This window comes from Pecten maximus, chromosome 18 (genome assembly GCF_902652985.1).
Source record: "Pecten maximus chromosome 18, xPecMax1.1, whole genome shotgun sequence".
NCBI lineage: Eukaryota > Metazoa > Mollusca > Bivalvia > Pectinida > Pectinidae > Pecten > Pecten maximus.
Window position 1 is genome coordinate 12,842,155 of NC_047032.1, and position 12,968 is coordinate 12,855,122.

The 12,968-nt window shown below is 34.6% G+C and overlaps 1 protein-coding gene across 1 annotated transcript in view; it reads left to right on the forward strand.

The window, feature by feature from the left end:
• LOC117316120 (calmodulin-regulated spectrin-associated protein 1-like) overlaps window positions 1-9,691 on the forward strand; it is a 48,152-nt gene extending 38,461 nt beyond the window's left edge. The window contains 1 exon segment of the mRNA XM_033870621.1: window positions 553-9,691. Within this exon segment, the coding sequence (XP_033726512.1) occupies window positions 553-676 (124 nt within the window). The 3' untranslated portion in view covers window positions 677-9,691.
• Window positions 9,692-12,968: the final 3,277 nt, after the last annotated feature.

A 12,968-nucleotide genomic window follows, 5' to 3' on the forward strand; every position in this document is an offset into this window, starting at 1 on the left:
CTTGGTATTTTAGAGGTCAAAAATATCATAGTTCGAATTCAACATGACCGACACAGATATCGATATTGTGTAACTTTCATGGTGAAAATATACCTTTCTGAATCAAAGCTTTGTAAGCATTAAGTTAACGAATAAGGATTTGTTTGTTTTCTGGGTTTATCTCCCCGTGAACACCCAGGGTCATTTTTAGGCTGCCTGTAGTAGTCGGTGAATACCTTATTGCACAAAATATGGGAGGCCCATCACATGCCATCCAGAGCAATTTGGGAAAAATGTCTTGCTTAAGGAGACAACCACCTCATCACAGATCGGCCTTTTTCTCAACTTTCCAAGAACACAAACTGACACTGTTTGGAGTGTTAAACCACACGCCTCGGATCTTCACCTGAGGTTATGTAGCCTGGCGCTCTAACCGACTGAGCTATTGGGGGCCCTCTTTAATAAGAAACTAATTTGTAATCTCTAAGCACCAGTTATAGTTCCAATATTGCTTGGTAGAAAAATTGAAAAAGACAAAGATTGGAAACTGATGATTGCATTCTTTGTTTGCAGGTACAATTCTGGTTCAAAGGGATTTTCAGTGATTTCTTCCACAAAACATATATCTGTGTCTATAGACGCTGTCGCTATACAAAGTGCTTTATGGAAGTTTGGGAAGGCTGCGACGAAAAAGTGAAAACAACATATTCTTTAAACTTTTTAATTATCAGATGACAAGCATTACTTGTGGCAGGCTTTTGACTGTAGAATCTCTCACTTAGAGAACTTGTGGGATTTGTTGCTGATTTTTGTGTTCATCACTATAAGTATTCAGACTATACAACGGTCTACCTTACACAGACAAGACTATTGTGTATATACTCTTCTGGAATGCAGGAATGGAATTGACGGTTAACACTTCTGGGAATATTCTCTATGGATGCGATATTTTGATCAATCTAGGACAGTTTAAGCTGATAATCTTTTGGAACATGCCTGGAAGTTTTTAAGAGTCTTCGATATATAATTGATTAATATTTCAATATTTAAGTTTGAAATGGAATATTAGATATTTTACAATATGTCTCTAGATACGTATACAAAGCAGTAATTCCAGTGGATGTCGTGTACTCTCTACTGACTGGTACCCAAGTAAAACTTTTCTATGTAATGTTACACTGAACTCTGAAATTTTCTAACTTCAAATCAGTGCTAAAATCATCAGTTAACAAGTTCATATGTAATTTGTCAAGGAAATTCCTCATTATACTCTAAATGAATTAAACGATAATTTTTGTTTGGATCAAATTAATAATCTTCAATGATAGTATCGATTAACTGTTCATCATTTTAGACTGAAGAACCCAGATAGTGTTTTGACAAAGCAAGGGACCAAATATGTACATGTATAACATGGCATCACCTTCTATTACATACTTCATCACAATTCTTATCATTACATTCTATAAACTCATCTTCGACTGTAGCTGACTTCAGTTTCAAGTTTTTTCCTCTCTTGGTTAAGTTTGTCGGTGATCAATATTAAGGTAAATAATTTCTTGTCTCAGTATATTTATACCTAATTGGAAAATAGCTTTCATTATTTCTATTTATTTATTTATTTTGGACAATACCACACTGAATAGTTGTCGTGTGTCATATTGTTTCTGTTTTGCCAGTTCTGACTGGAAACCTTACATTTTGTCCTAAGTCATGTTAAAATGTTTTTCTGATGTTTTACCATGAAGGAAGTTTATATATATTCAAGAATTCGGAAATAGTGTTCTAGTTGATGTAGTAGTTTTTATTCAGTTTCGACACTGAGAATTATTTACAAGTAAAAAATCTTTGAGATGTAGTGTGTGAGAATAGATTTTTCTCAGTCTAATAAGATTTTGTTACAGAATTTCAAGCCTTGACTGAGATAAATTATCTTGAACACCTACAGGTAACAGATTCTGTTTCTTAGTACAGGTTACAGATTCTGTTTCTCAGTACAGGTAACAGATTCTGTTTCTCTGAACAGATAACCGATTCTGTTTCTCTCTTGTTAAAAATCCAATATTGCATTTAATTTGTATTTAAAATTAGTTGTATTTATTTATAGTCAAGTTGACACATCACACACAAAATATGTGATATAATTGTCTGCAGCAATTCCTTAATCTCGTATCCAGATATGTTTTTCTCGCATCATTCACAGATTTGTCTCCAGTCTTACCTGTTCAAGATTTCTCGGCCATCCATCTATGCTGTGATATCTCTGTCAACCCCAGAGTATGACAGATTATACATTGTTGCAAATATATAATGACATCACAGCAATTACACAATGACAATCACTTCATGTCAACATGGTATTGCATTGTAATGGTTTTCAAATATCTGAACACTGGATCCTGTGTAAATAAAATGATATGATGTGAGAAAAAAATAATTATCCCCGACCTTGAGGACGTGACAGAGAACTCTCCAGCCCTCGGGATGATATTCTTTATTGTCTAACCCTAGGCAAAGAGCCTCTGGTCAGACAACAAAGAATATCGTCCCCCGGGATGGAGATTTCTCTATCACACCCTCAAGGTAGGGGAAGATTCCATTAATCCTAAGTCTGCATTTGAAATTAACATAATTATATAATTGTTGGTGTTGTCTTTACAATGACATTTTAATGTAAGTTTCTACCAAAGTAAGGATCCAAATTGAAGATATTTACTGTCTATGTGCAACATATACATCACTATTAAGTTTTATGTTTATGGTTAAAAGAAAAAAAATGATGAATTCCATTTTAACCCAGTTTCCTTAGGCTGGTAATTCTAGGTACATATAACCAATGAGAAAAAATTACTATCAACTTAAATTCATCAGTCTTGTTGGTCGGGATGGAAGCACCCAAGGTTCCTTATGGTGGGTGGATGTATGAGTTACCGGAGAAAACTCACATTGGTGGACAGGTGACAATCATACATTTTCATGTCGGATCGGAGAATCCCATTATGGTATTGTAATATTGTAATATTCAGTGGTGAAGAATTAAGAATCAACAAGACATCCTACTAGTCCCGGCAGTTTGTTAACATACTGTGTCTCAGTTTTATCAAAATTCAATAACTAAAAAAAAAATTCCATAATCTCAGTTTTATCAATATTCAATAACTTAAAAAAAATTCCATAATTCAAAATTAACCATAGCATTACAGAATCGGAGGAAGGCTCCTTAACTAGGTTTTTTCCTTAAATTGTGTAAATGCTTTCTCATGGAAAATCTTAAGTTAATGGATGTTGGTGAAATGGGAACAGGAGAATTAACATATTGTCTGTAGGAACAAGTATCTGCTATGGTATTGCACTGAGTCGGCCTGTAAATGTTCTTGTTATGCAAATAAGTCTACATGTCGCAAAGATCCTAATTGTGATGCTTTTGTGATGCTGTTAAGTTAAATTTGTAATGTGGTGTTAAATATATATTGTAAATGCTGTTTGACAGTGCGGAAAATGGTCGTGGTCACATGTTCTGAATTTGAATTCCTCCATGTTAAAATGTTAACCTATCCATATAAAGTGCTGTGATGTCATGAGATGCCATCTCCTGTTTCCTGGAGCCGAGAGCTTGTAAAATAAGTTTGAAAGTTGTGCATGCTATATCAGTGTAAAGTGTCATTGACTAAAATGATTCATTAACAAGTTTGTGGAGATATTGTACCGGCATATAAAAATGTTTTAGCATTTCTGTTTTGCTAATGTAATGCATGTATAAGATATCTATTACTTGTGTCGGAGGCTGTAGAGTCTGGTGTGTTACCTATAAACAGATCATTTAGCTCTTCCTCTAGTCGAAAACACAAGAGCAAAAACAAAATAGATAGAACATTACAAAACAGATAGAACATTTTCTAATCGATTACCAGGTCTTCCAGTAGTTAAGGGTATGTTGTTGACTCTCCGAAATGAGATTGACTCTTGGGTTTGAATTGACTTGTCCGTTATGCATGCGTCTTGACACTTCAGATTTCTGAGAAATGTTGATTTGACTTAAAATGGAATTGTGTAAAAGTCTGGGGTCAACATCATGCTCTCTGATGTCAAGATTTTGTTAGATCAATATATTTCTGAAAATTATTGATAGTATACTGTTTCTTCTAAGCCCTACGTACAAATGCTGATATTTTATATAAAGGAAATATAATATGGTCCTGACCTAATTGGTAAATTAGAAACTGGACCCTGACAAAAGGTATCTGTCTCAGTATGAAAGAGTTTAGTGCTTTATAATGTACTGTGTATAATGTAAATGTAAAATTTTACTGAAAAGTGCTACACTTGGAGGTTTGATTGATGTACAATGTACATTGTAACTCATGTGAGTATAATACTAACTGGACTGTGATGATCAGTATCAACAGCCTCTACAGTTTTCTAGTTAATTCCTCTGTATCAAAACTACACAAAGAATTCCATTGTATGTATATACACAAGCCCTATTCTACCAGAAATAGTTTGCCAGCTATTTTCTCGAATTTTCCTGTAACTTAATACATTAAATATAAGGTTTTACCTTCTATGCTACCCAATTAGCTATTATACCATTGCTTTCAAATTTAACTACCTGAAGGCATGATAATGCTACCTGAAATATTATACCTGTGTTTGCATCGTTACTCAAAAGCTATCGTTCTAACTGAAATATTCCATTGATTTCAGAGTCATCCATCATCAAATATCCACCATTGATTGTACTACACCCGCTGATAAAGTGTAATGTAGCGTAGTGAAGTGAATCAACGATAGGTATCCAATGTTGAGAGTTATCAGACTTTATAATTCCCGAAATATCTTATCAAATTTATCTACCTAAACTAGTGTTTTGAAAGTTACCAAACTAAGGCACACGAGATACTTGAAATATTATACATATGCTTTCAAATGTATCTACCTTAAGGCTATATGCTACCTAATTTCTGTTTAAAGAGTTATTTCCCTTTAATTGACATATTTTAATGATATTGATTGCACATGTTTATAATTCCAACTTGTGCTTATTGCCCATACTATGGATCATATGTGCACATCTTTATGATGTGCAAAGGTAGATTTATTTTGTGTGAATCTATAAAAAAGTATGAAATGTTGTTTTTAAATTTTCTTTTATTTTAAAGGTCATGATAATATAATCATTTATAAAACAAGTTTCATTCATTCCTTTTTTGTGGAACTCTTCAAGAGAGGAGATACATATGTCCAAGTACTGTAGGATCTATCTGAACTCTGCTGTATACTTAATTTCATCACATGGCATTTATAACCTCTTGTGTTCATTCAAAGGATTTTTTTTTTTTATTTATGGGTTTTATTTCGAGACTGCTTTATCGACACATAAGTCATTAACTAAGGTCAATGTTATAGAAAATTCTATGTACTTTGTATAAAATGTTAAGCCAACCTTTAGCACTGAGGGAAAATATATATGGAGTGGCCAGAACAACAGGTCAGTTTGTGTGGTACGTACTCAGTCTGGATTTGCTGTTTGTATTGCTGGGCTATCAGAATCTGAAGTAGATATGTTTTTGTTTATAGATACATTTACTCTTAAATGATCATAAAATTTACTATTTTGAGAAATATTTAGGTGATGAATTTGATGAAAATTTGGAAGATAATCCATCCAGAACTGTACGAGTAACAGGGATTCCAGCATTTTCAGGCATGCTCTTCAAACAATTTCACTAGTTTAGATGTAGAATAGTCCTAACACCAAAAAAAATTCACATCAGTTTATTTATTAATAAATACACTAATTTGTATTAAATCTGGTAGGTCAGTAACAATTTAGGACACCAATAACTAATTTAATTAATACATTTATATTTTACCTGGTCATAAGCTGGACTGAAAGCGAATTACCTCCCCTTACTTATCACAAGAATAGAAGTGAAACTACATTTATTGCGAAATACTACATGGGTATTCACCTGTAAACTTCATGGAATATTACCTGTCCATGTAATTTTATGAAAGACAATCCATACCCGATATATTGTGGACATTAAGTTGGACAGTAAATAAGGAATGTTTTCAGTAATTCTTTCTGTAAAAAAGATAAATAAATAAGTCATAAAATGGTATTTTTAGATACAAAATTTGGAAATGATACATACTAATACACCTCTCTACTAGTATATTAGAATTGAAATCTTTAAACAATAGTTTTCTAATAAATAACTTTTAGAAAATCGATATTTGCATTCATGTATCATAACTTTGTAATTGATACTTTGTAAAACATTAATTAATTATAACTAGTCCAAAAGAAATATATTTTGTGTATTTCTCACGGTTTAGGAATGAAAGTGCCACAGTAATAACAACTTATATCATTTAGTCTACCAGTACCTTTAGAAATTGCCAGATATTTCATTGATAGTATTGATAATGATATGTAATTAATGTTTAACTGATATTTTGTGAAAGTATGTTGCTTTATCTTGCTTCAAAGTACTGAATGAGTGTTAAAGTTATATACAACCTGTCATCGATGTACTATTGTTTTTACTGTTGCTGTCCATCAGACATGCCACAATTTGTCCACATCTTTCCACTCTAAAATTAGCTCAATCACCAATAGAAATTAGAAGAATAATTAGAAAAGAATCCATGTATTGAAAGTTGTTTTTGAAATCTAAAACACATTTTAAGAAAGCATACAGAATGCAGAATTCACAAATTTGTCCAAAAAAAATTGTTCAACTGCATTGATTGGCATCATAATGGTTGAGGTACAGTTTGCTTTGTATTTCCAACTTTTTTTTCTGTAAAAGCAAAAAAAAAACCCCAAAAAAAACCAGACTACTGATCAGAATTTTTTAGATTAGCTATATCTGTAATTTCGTATTTTCGTCATCAGAAAATGTTTTTCTTGAATTACACCGTTTCAATGTAATTTTTTCTGATTTTCTGTGTGTGATAATTCTGTAACTGGTCTACAAGTTAAATCACAGTCTAAGACTACAGAGAGCTCTACTTGACTGATCTAAAGAGTCTGTTTTTGTTTGGTTCGGTTTATTGTTCCAGTCAGGGTCGTTTAGGGATAAGTTCACCTTGTAGTACCTGGCGGCTGAACAACGTACGGGAGGCCTGTCACTTGCTATTTAGATCAATAAGGTTCAAGTGTCGTGCAGAATGACACAGCCACGACACGATGGTCTTTGATCATAATTTATTCCTGTATCTCATAGAATTTTCAGAAAATGTATACAAAGTTTCTCCTGTCCTCTACAACAAAACAAAACAAATCCCTGAGACATTAAAGATGGTCCTTGAGGTTTGATATAGTATCTGTTTTTGTAATATTGCACAATCAGAGAAGTTGACATTTGTAAATACAGAAACTTTGCCAATACACATCCAGTACATACCCATTCACACCTTTGAAGGTATCGGTTAATTGTAAGTGACTGAGGAACTTCAGTTAAAGTAGATCTTTATTATAAATCACCTTAATATAACCGTTGGATAGACATATCATCAAAAGCAGTTTCATAATAATGAAGGAGCTGAAAAAAACATAAACGTTATTCGATAAACAAAAGAAATGACATTAATTAAAGGTGTGGACAAATTGTGTTATGGAAGTAGTTATGAAAAATGTTGAATTTATAAAATTGCCTTATGTACTGATCTTCCTCAAGTGACCTGAATATGTGCTATTTTTCCTCATGCATATTCATAATTTGTGTGTGTGTCGATTGTATGTGTGCTATTTTTCCTCATGCATATTCATAATTTGAATGTGTCATTTGTATGGTATGTGTGTGTGGTTCGTTTTCAAGTCAAAATTTCATTTGTAAACAAATGTGGGCTTGTTATTATACTATCATAATCAATATTTATTGGAATTCATGAATGTTTTCGTTGAAATACGTATGCATGAGACAATATTTGAGGTTAATGAATTATAATGATTTATGTATTGTACAATGCATTTTTTCCACAAATTTATTTAAGTTTTTGGTCTGTGTTTCCTGTAATTAATTGTGACGTAGCTTTTTATACCTATGATATAAGCTGTCTTCTTCAGCAGTGGCATGCCATTTTTATCTGAACACCCCTTTAACCAATAATGAACTGGTCTATAAACCAGGGTGCTCATTATTGTGTACGGGGTTGGTTATTTCAATTTGCTTAAATTAGGTGTGGAAATATATCCTTTGAGCTGCAGCCTTATATTATATATGTTTATATATGTATCCACAATTTGTGTAAATTATATTAAGATCCCATGGGTTGACCTGAGAACTGTGATGTATAAGATTTAGTCAGTCATAACAAATTTTTAGTGCTTTGTTTTTGTTCATCATACCATTCTGTAAAATCACCATTTAAGTTATTTATTTTACTTCGAAGCTGCTCATCTATATAGAATATTTGTCATGTTTGTTTAGTTTAAGTTCATCATTTACTGTACTATGTCACATAGACAAGATAAATTGTAGTTCGACAGTCTATCTGATAAAACCTATATGTATTCTCATTCCTCATAAAAGTAACTATTTATAAACACAAGACATTTTGATTTGCATGTTTATGTAAAAATATGTATATGTGTATTTATTAATTAAAGAAGCTCATCCCATGCATATATGATTTTCAATACATGTATTAAATGTTGATGTATTTTAAGTCTTTAGTTGATAGAAAACTGCCAGATGCTATTTAATATGATTTTACATTTTTTAGGATCTCAATTTTAGTTAATATAAATAGTAATATTGTTATTTGAAGGGAGTTAGCCTTAAACCTTCTCCTTGATCACAGAGGACAGACTCATTGATACAAGGCCATAGAAATAGTTAAATTTGTCTAATCCCTGTGCCCTGTACACCATGATCACAGGGGCTGGTTACAGCAGATATGATCTTATGATGGAAGTATATCGGTAATCAATCTGCCGCTGTCTTTTGCAGTTGAGTAAAAATACAATTCAACTGTCATGTTATAAGCCCACCCTCCCCTTGTTGGAAATTATATATTTGACCCAGTATACCCCCAGGACTTGATAACAGCATAAACACAGCATCTGTATAACATGTAAGCTCACACCTTATGTGTCCAGAACCGTAATTAGTAAAATGCTGTTACCCCTTTATAGATAGCTAGTGTTTAACTTGTTCAGCAGTTTAGAATTTAAAGTTGTTTTTGTTTCAATGATCCCACTACATATTTTACACCATTATAAAGCTGTTAAAGGATGTTATAGGGGCACATCTGATCACACAGATCCAGTAAAAACAGTGTTTTCACTTTATAGATGCAGTGTGTTCCCCTCTACTCTCACAGGGGTCTGACTCATCACTGTAGGAATAATATACAATATATGTACCTGATATACTATTATAATTTTTCTACAAAGTCTGACCCCTGTGTTTACTCTCTTATTTTAGAATAACAGTTTTGATTTCACATCACATCAAAAGTCAAGAATGAAATGCTGCCTTTTCTTTGAAATCAATCATAGAGGTCAAAGTTCATGAGTGAAAAAATAAAGCTTGCTTCATATGAGGTCAAAGGTCAAGTATTAGATGAGGGTTGATTTTGTAGGTATGAGATGTAAAATTTTGTGGCTGTGTTCTGTGAATCATTACAGTATACATTCTTGCAAGTTGTTGCTTTATAATTGATGGATAAATTATTATTAATAAAATTTATCATGACATTTCCATTGTCTGTTGTCTTCTTTACGTAATACCAGTGGTGTAGCAAGGCGAAAATTATATGGATGCTTTATGGATTTTTAGCTCACCTGGCCCGAAGGGCCGGTGAGCTTATGCCATGGTGCAGCGTCCGTCGTCCGGCGTCCGTCGTCCGTCGTCCGTCGTCTGTCGTCCGGCGTCCGGCGTCCGTCGTCTGTCGTCCGTCGTCCGTCGTCCGTCAACTTTTTCTTTAAATTGCTACTAGTCCTAAAGTATTGAATGGATTTTCACAAAATTTGGTCAGGAACATCCTTGGGGGAAGGGGAACAGAGTTTGTATACATTTTTACTCTGAACCCCCAGGGGCCTGAGGGGCGGGGCCAAATAGGGGAAATAGGGTTAATCCTTTAAATCGCTACTAGTCATAAAGTTATGAATGAATTTGAACCAAATTTGGTCAGGAACATCCTTGGCAGAAGGGGAACAGAGTTTGTATACATTTTTACTCTGAACCCCCAGGAGCCTGAGGGGCGGGGCCAAATAGGGGAAATAGGGTTATTCCTTTAAATCGCTACTAGTCATAAAGTTATGAATGAATTTGAACCAAATTTGGTCAGGAACATCCTTGGCAGAAGGTGAACAGAGTTTGTATAAATTTTTACTCTGAACCCCCAGGGGCCTGAGGGGCAGGGCCAAATAGGGGAAATAGGGTTAATCATTTAAATCGCTACTAGTCATAAAGTTATGAATGAATTTGAACCAGATTTGGTCAGGAACATCCTTTGCAGAAGGGGAACAGAGTTTGTATAAATTTTTACTCTGAACCCCCAGGGGCCTGAGGGGCGGGGCCAAATAGGGGAAATAGGGTTACTCCTTTAAATCGCTACTAGTCATAAAGTTATGAATGAATTTGAACTAGATTTAGTCAGGAATATTCTTGGCAGAAGGGGAACAGAGTTTGTATACATTTTTACTCTGAACCCCCAGGAGCCTGAGGGGCGGGGCCAAATAGGGGAAATAGGGTTAATCCTTTCAATCACTACTAGTCATAAAGTTATGAATGAATTTGAACAAAATTTGGTCAGGAACATCCTTGGCAGAAGGGGAACAGAGTTTGTATAAATTTTTACTCTGAACCCCCAGGGGCCTGAGGGGCGGGGCCAAATAGGGGAAATAGGGTTAATCATTTAAATCGCTACTAGTCATAAAGTTATGAATGAATTTGAACCAGATTTGGTCAGGAACATCCTTGGCAGAAGGAGAACAGAGTTTGTATACATTTTACTCTGAACCCCCAGGGGCCTGAGGGGCGGGGCCAAATAGGGTTACTCCTTTAAATCGCTACTAGTCATAAAGTTATGAATGAATTTGAACCAAATTTGGTCAGGAACATCCTTGGCAGAAAGGGAACAGAGTTTGTATAAATTTTTACTCTGAACCCGCAGGGGCCTGAGGGGCGGGGCCAAATAGGGGAAATAGAGTTATTCCTTTAAAACGTTACTAGTCATAAAGTTATGAATGAATTTGAACCAAATTTGGTCAGTAACATCCTTGGCAGAAAGGAAACAGAGTTTGTATAAATTTTTACTTTGAACCCCCAGGGGCCTGAGGGGCAGGGCCAAATAGGGGAAATAGGGTTAATCCTTTAAAACGTTACTAGTCATAAAGTTATGAATGAATTTGAACCAAATTTGGTCAGTAACATCCTTGGCAGAAAGGAAACAGAGTTTGTATACATTTTTACTTTGAACCCCCAGGGGCCTGAGGGGCAGGGCCAAATAGGGGAAATAGGGTTAATCCTTTAAATCATTACTAGTCATAAAGTTATTAATGAATTTGAACCAGATTTGGTCAGGAACATCCTTGGAGGAAGAGGAACAGAGTTTGTTTAAATCTTTATTCTCAACCCCCAGGGGCCTGAGGGGTGGGGGGAAATAGGGTCACTCCTTTAAATCGCTACTACTCCTGAAGTATTGAATAGCTTTTCACCAAATTTGGTCAGGAACATCCTTGAGGGGAGGGGGAACAGAGTTTATATGAATTTTTACTCTGTACCCCTAGGGGCCTAAGGGGCGGGGCCAAGTAGGGGAAATAGAGATTAGTCTTTTAATTGCTACTAGTCATAAAGTTTTAAATGGACTTAAACCAAATATGGTCAGGAATATTCATTGGAGAAGGGGAACCGAGTTGGTATAATGTTTTACTCTGAATCTCCAGGGGACTGAGGAGTGGGGTCTGATAGGGAAAATAGGGGTTAATCCTTTAAATCGCTATTAATTATTAAGTTACGAATGGATTTTAACTAAATTTGGTCAGGAACATCCAGAGAGGAAGGGGGGGAAAGAGTTTGTATAAATATTGAGGGGCCTGAGGGGCTGGGCCAAATAGGGAAATAGGGGTTACTCCTTTAAATCGTTATTTTCATAAAGTTATGAATGGATTTGAACCAAATTTGGTTTGGAATATCCTTAGGGGAAGGGGGAAAGGGAGTTTATATAAATATTGACTCTGACCCCCAAGGGGCCTGAAGGGAGGGGCCAAATAGGGGAAATAGAGATTTGAGTTTTAAATGGATTTGAACCCAATTTGGTCAGAAACATCCCTGGTGATGGGGGAACAGATTTTGCATAAATGGTTACTGTGACCCTCAATCCCATAACTATGTATAGTATCGCTGGGCATTAAGGGATAAACACAATTTTTATGTAAAAATAGGCCAAAGGGTTTTCCCCACCCTAAGGGACTTAGTTTCTTTAAACACCATTATTGTGTAAAAATAATCCATATGGTCTTTCAGAGAGTACATTTTTGTATATGTATTGACAAATTGAACATGTACATTATTTTGACATTTGGTCAAATCCAACCAGGTGAGCGATACAGGCCCCATGGGCCTCTTGTTGATGCTGTGTAACCAGCATCTAAGCTGTCCTCAGAGAGTATGAGCAGATCAAAACAGCAAGTGAGAGGTCTGTAAATATGATTTTATTTCATGTTAAAATCAACATTATCTTTGTGCAATAGAGATGAACAAAGATTAATTAATGATATTTAAATGCTAATCCTGTTCTATGAAACTTTTTTTTCATATTTGTCTCTCCGTATCTCTCTGTCTCTACCCTCTCTCTCGTGTATTTTTTTTACTCTTTTTTTTTTTTTCTTTTTTGAAAAATTTAATTTTGGATGTTTTGCCTTAAAAGCATACATGCTAGCTAGCTATGCCACTGAATATTACAGTGTGTTTTAAAAAGTTAAGTATCTATAACACGTGGAACTGACATTTTTTCATGTTCTTGTTAAA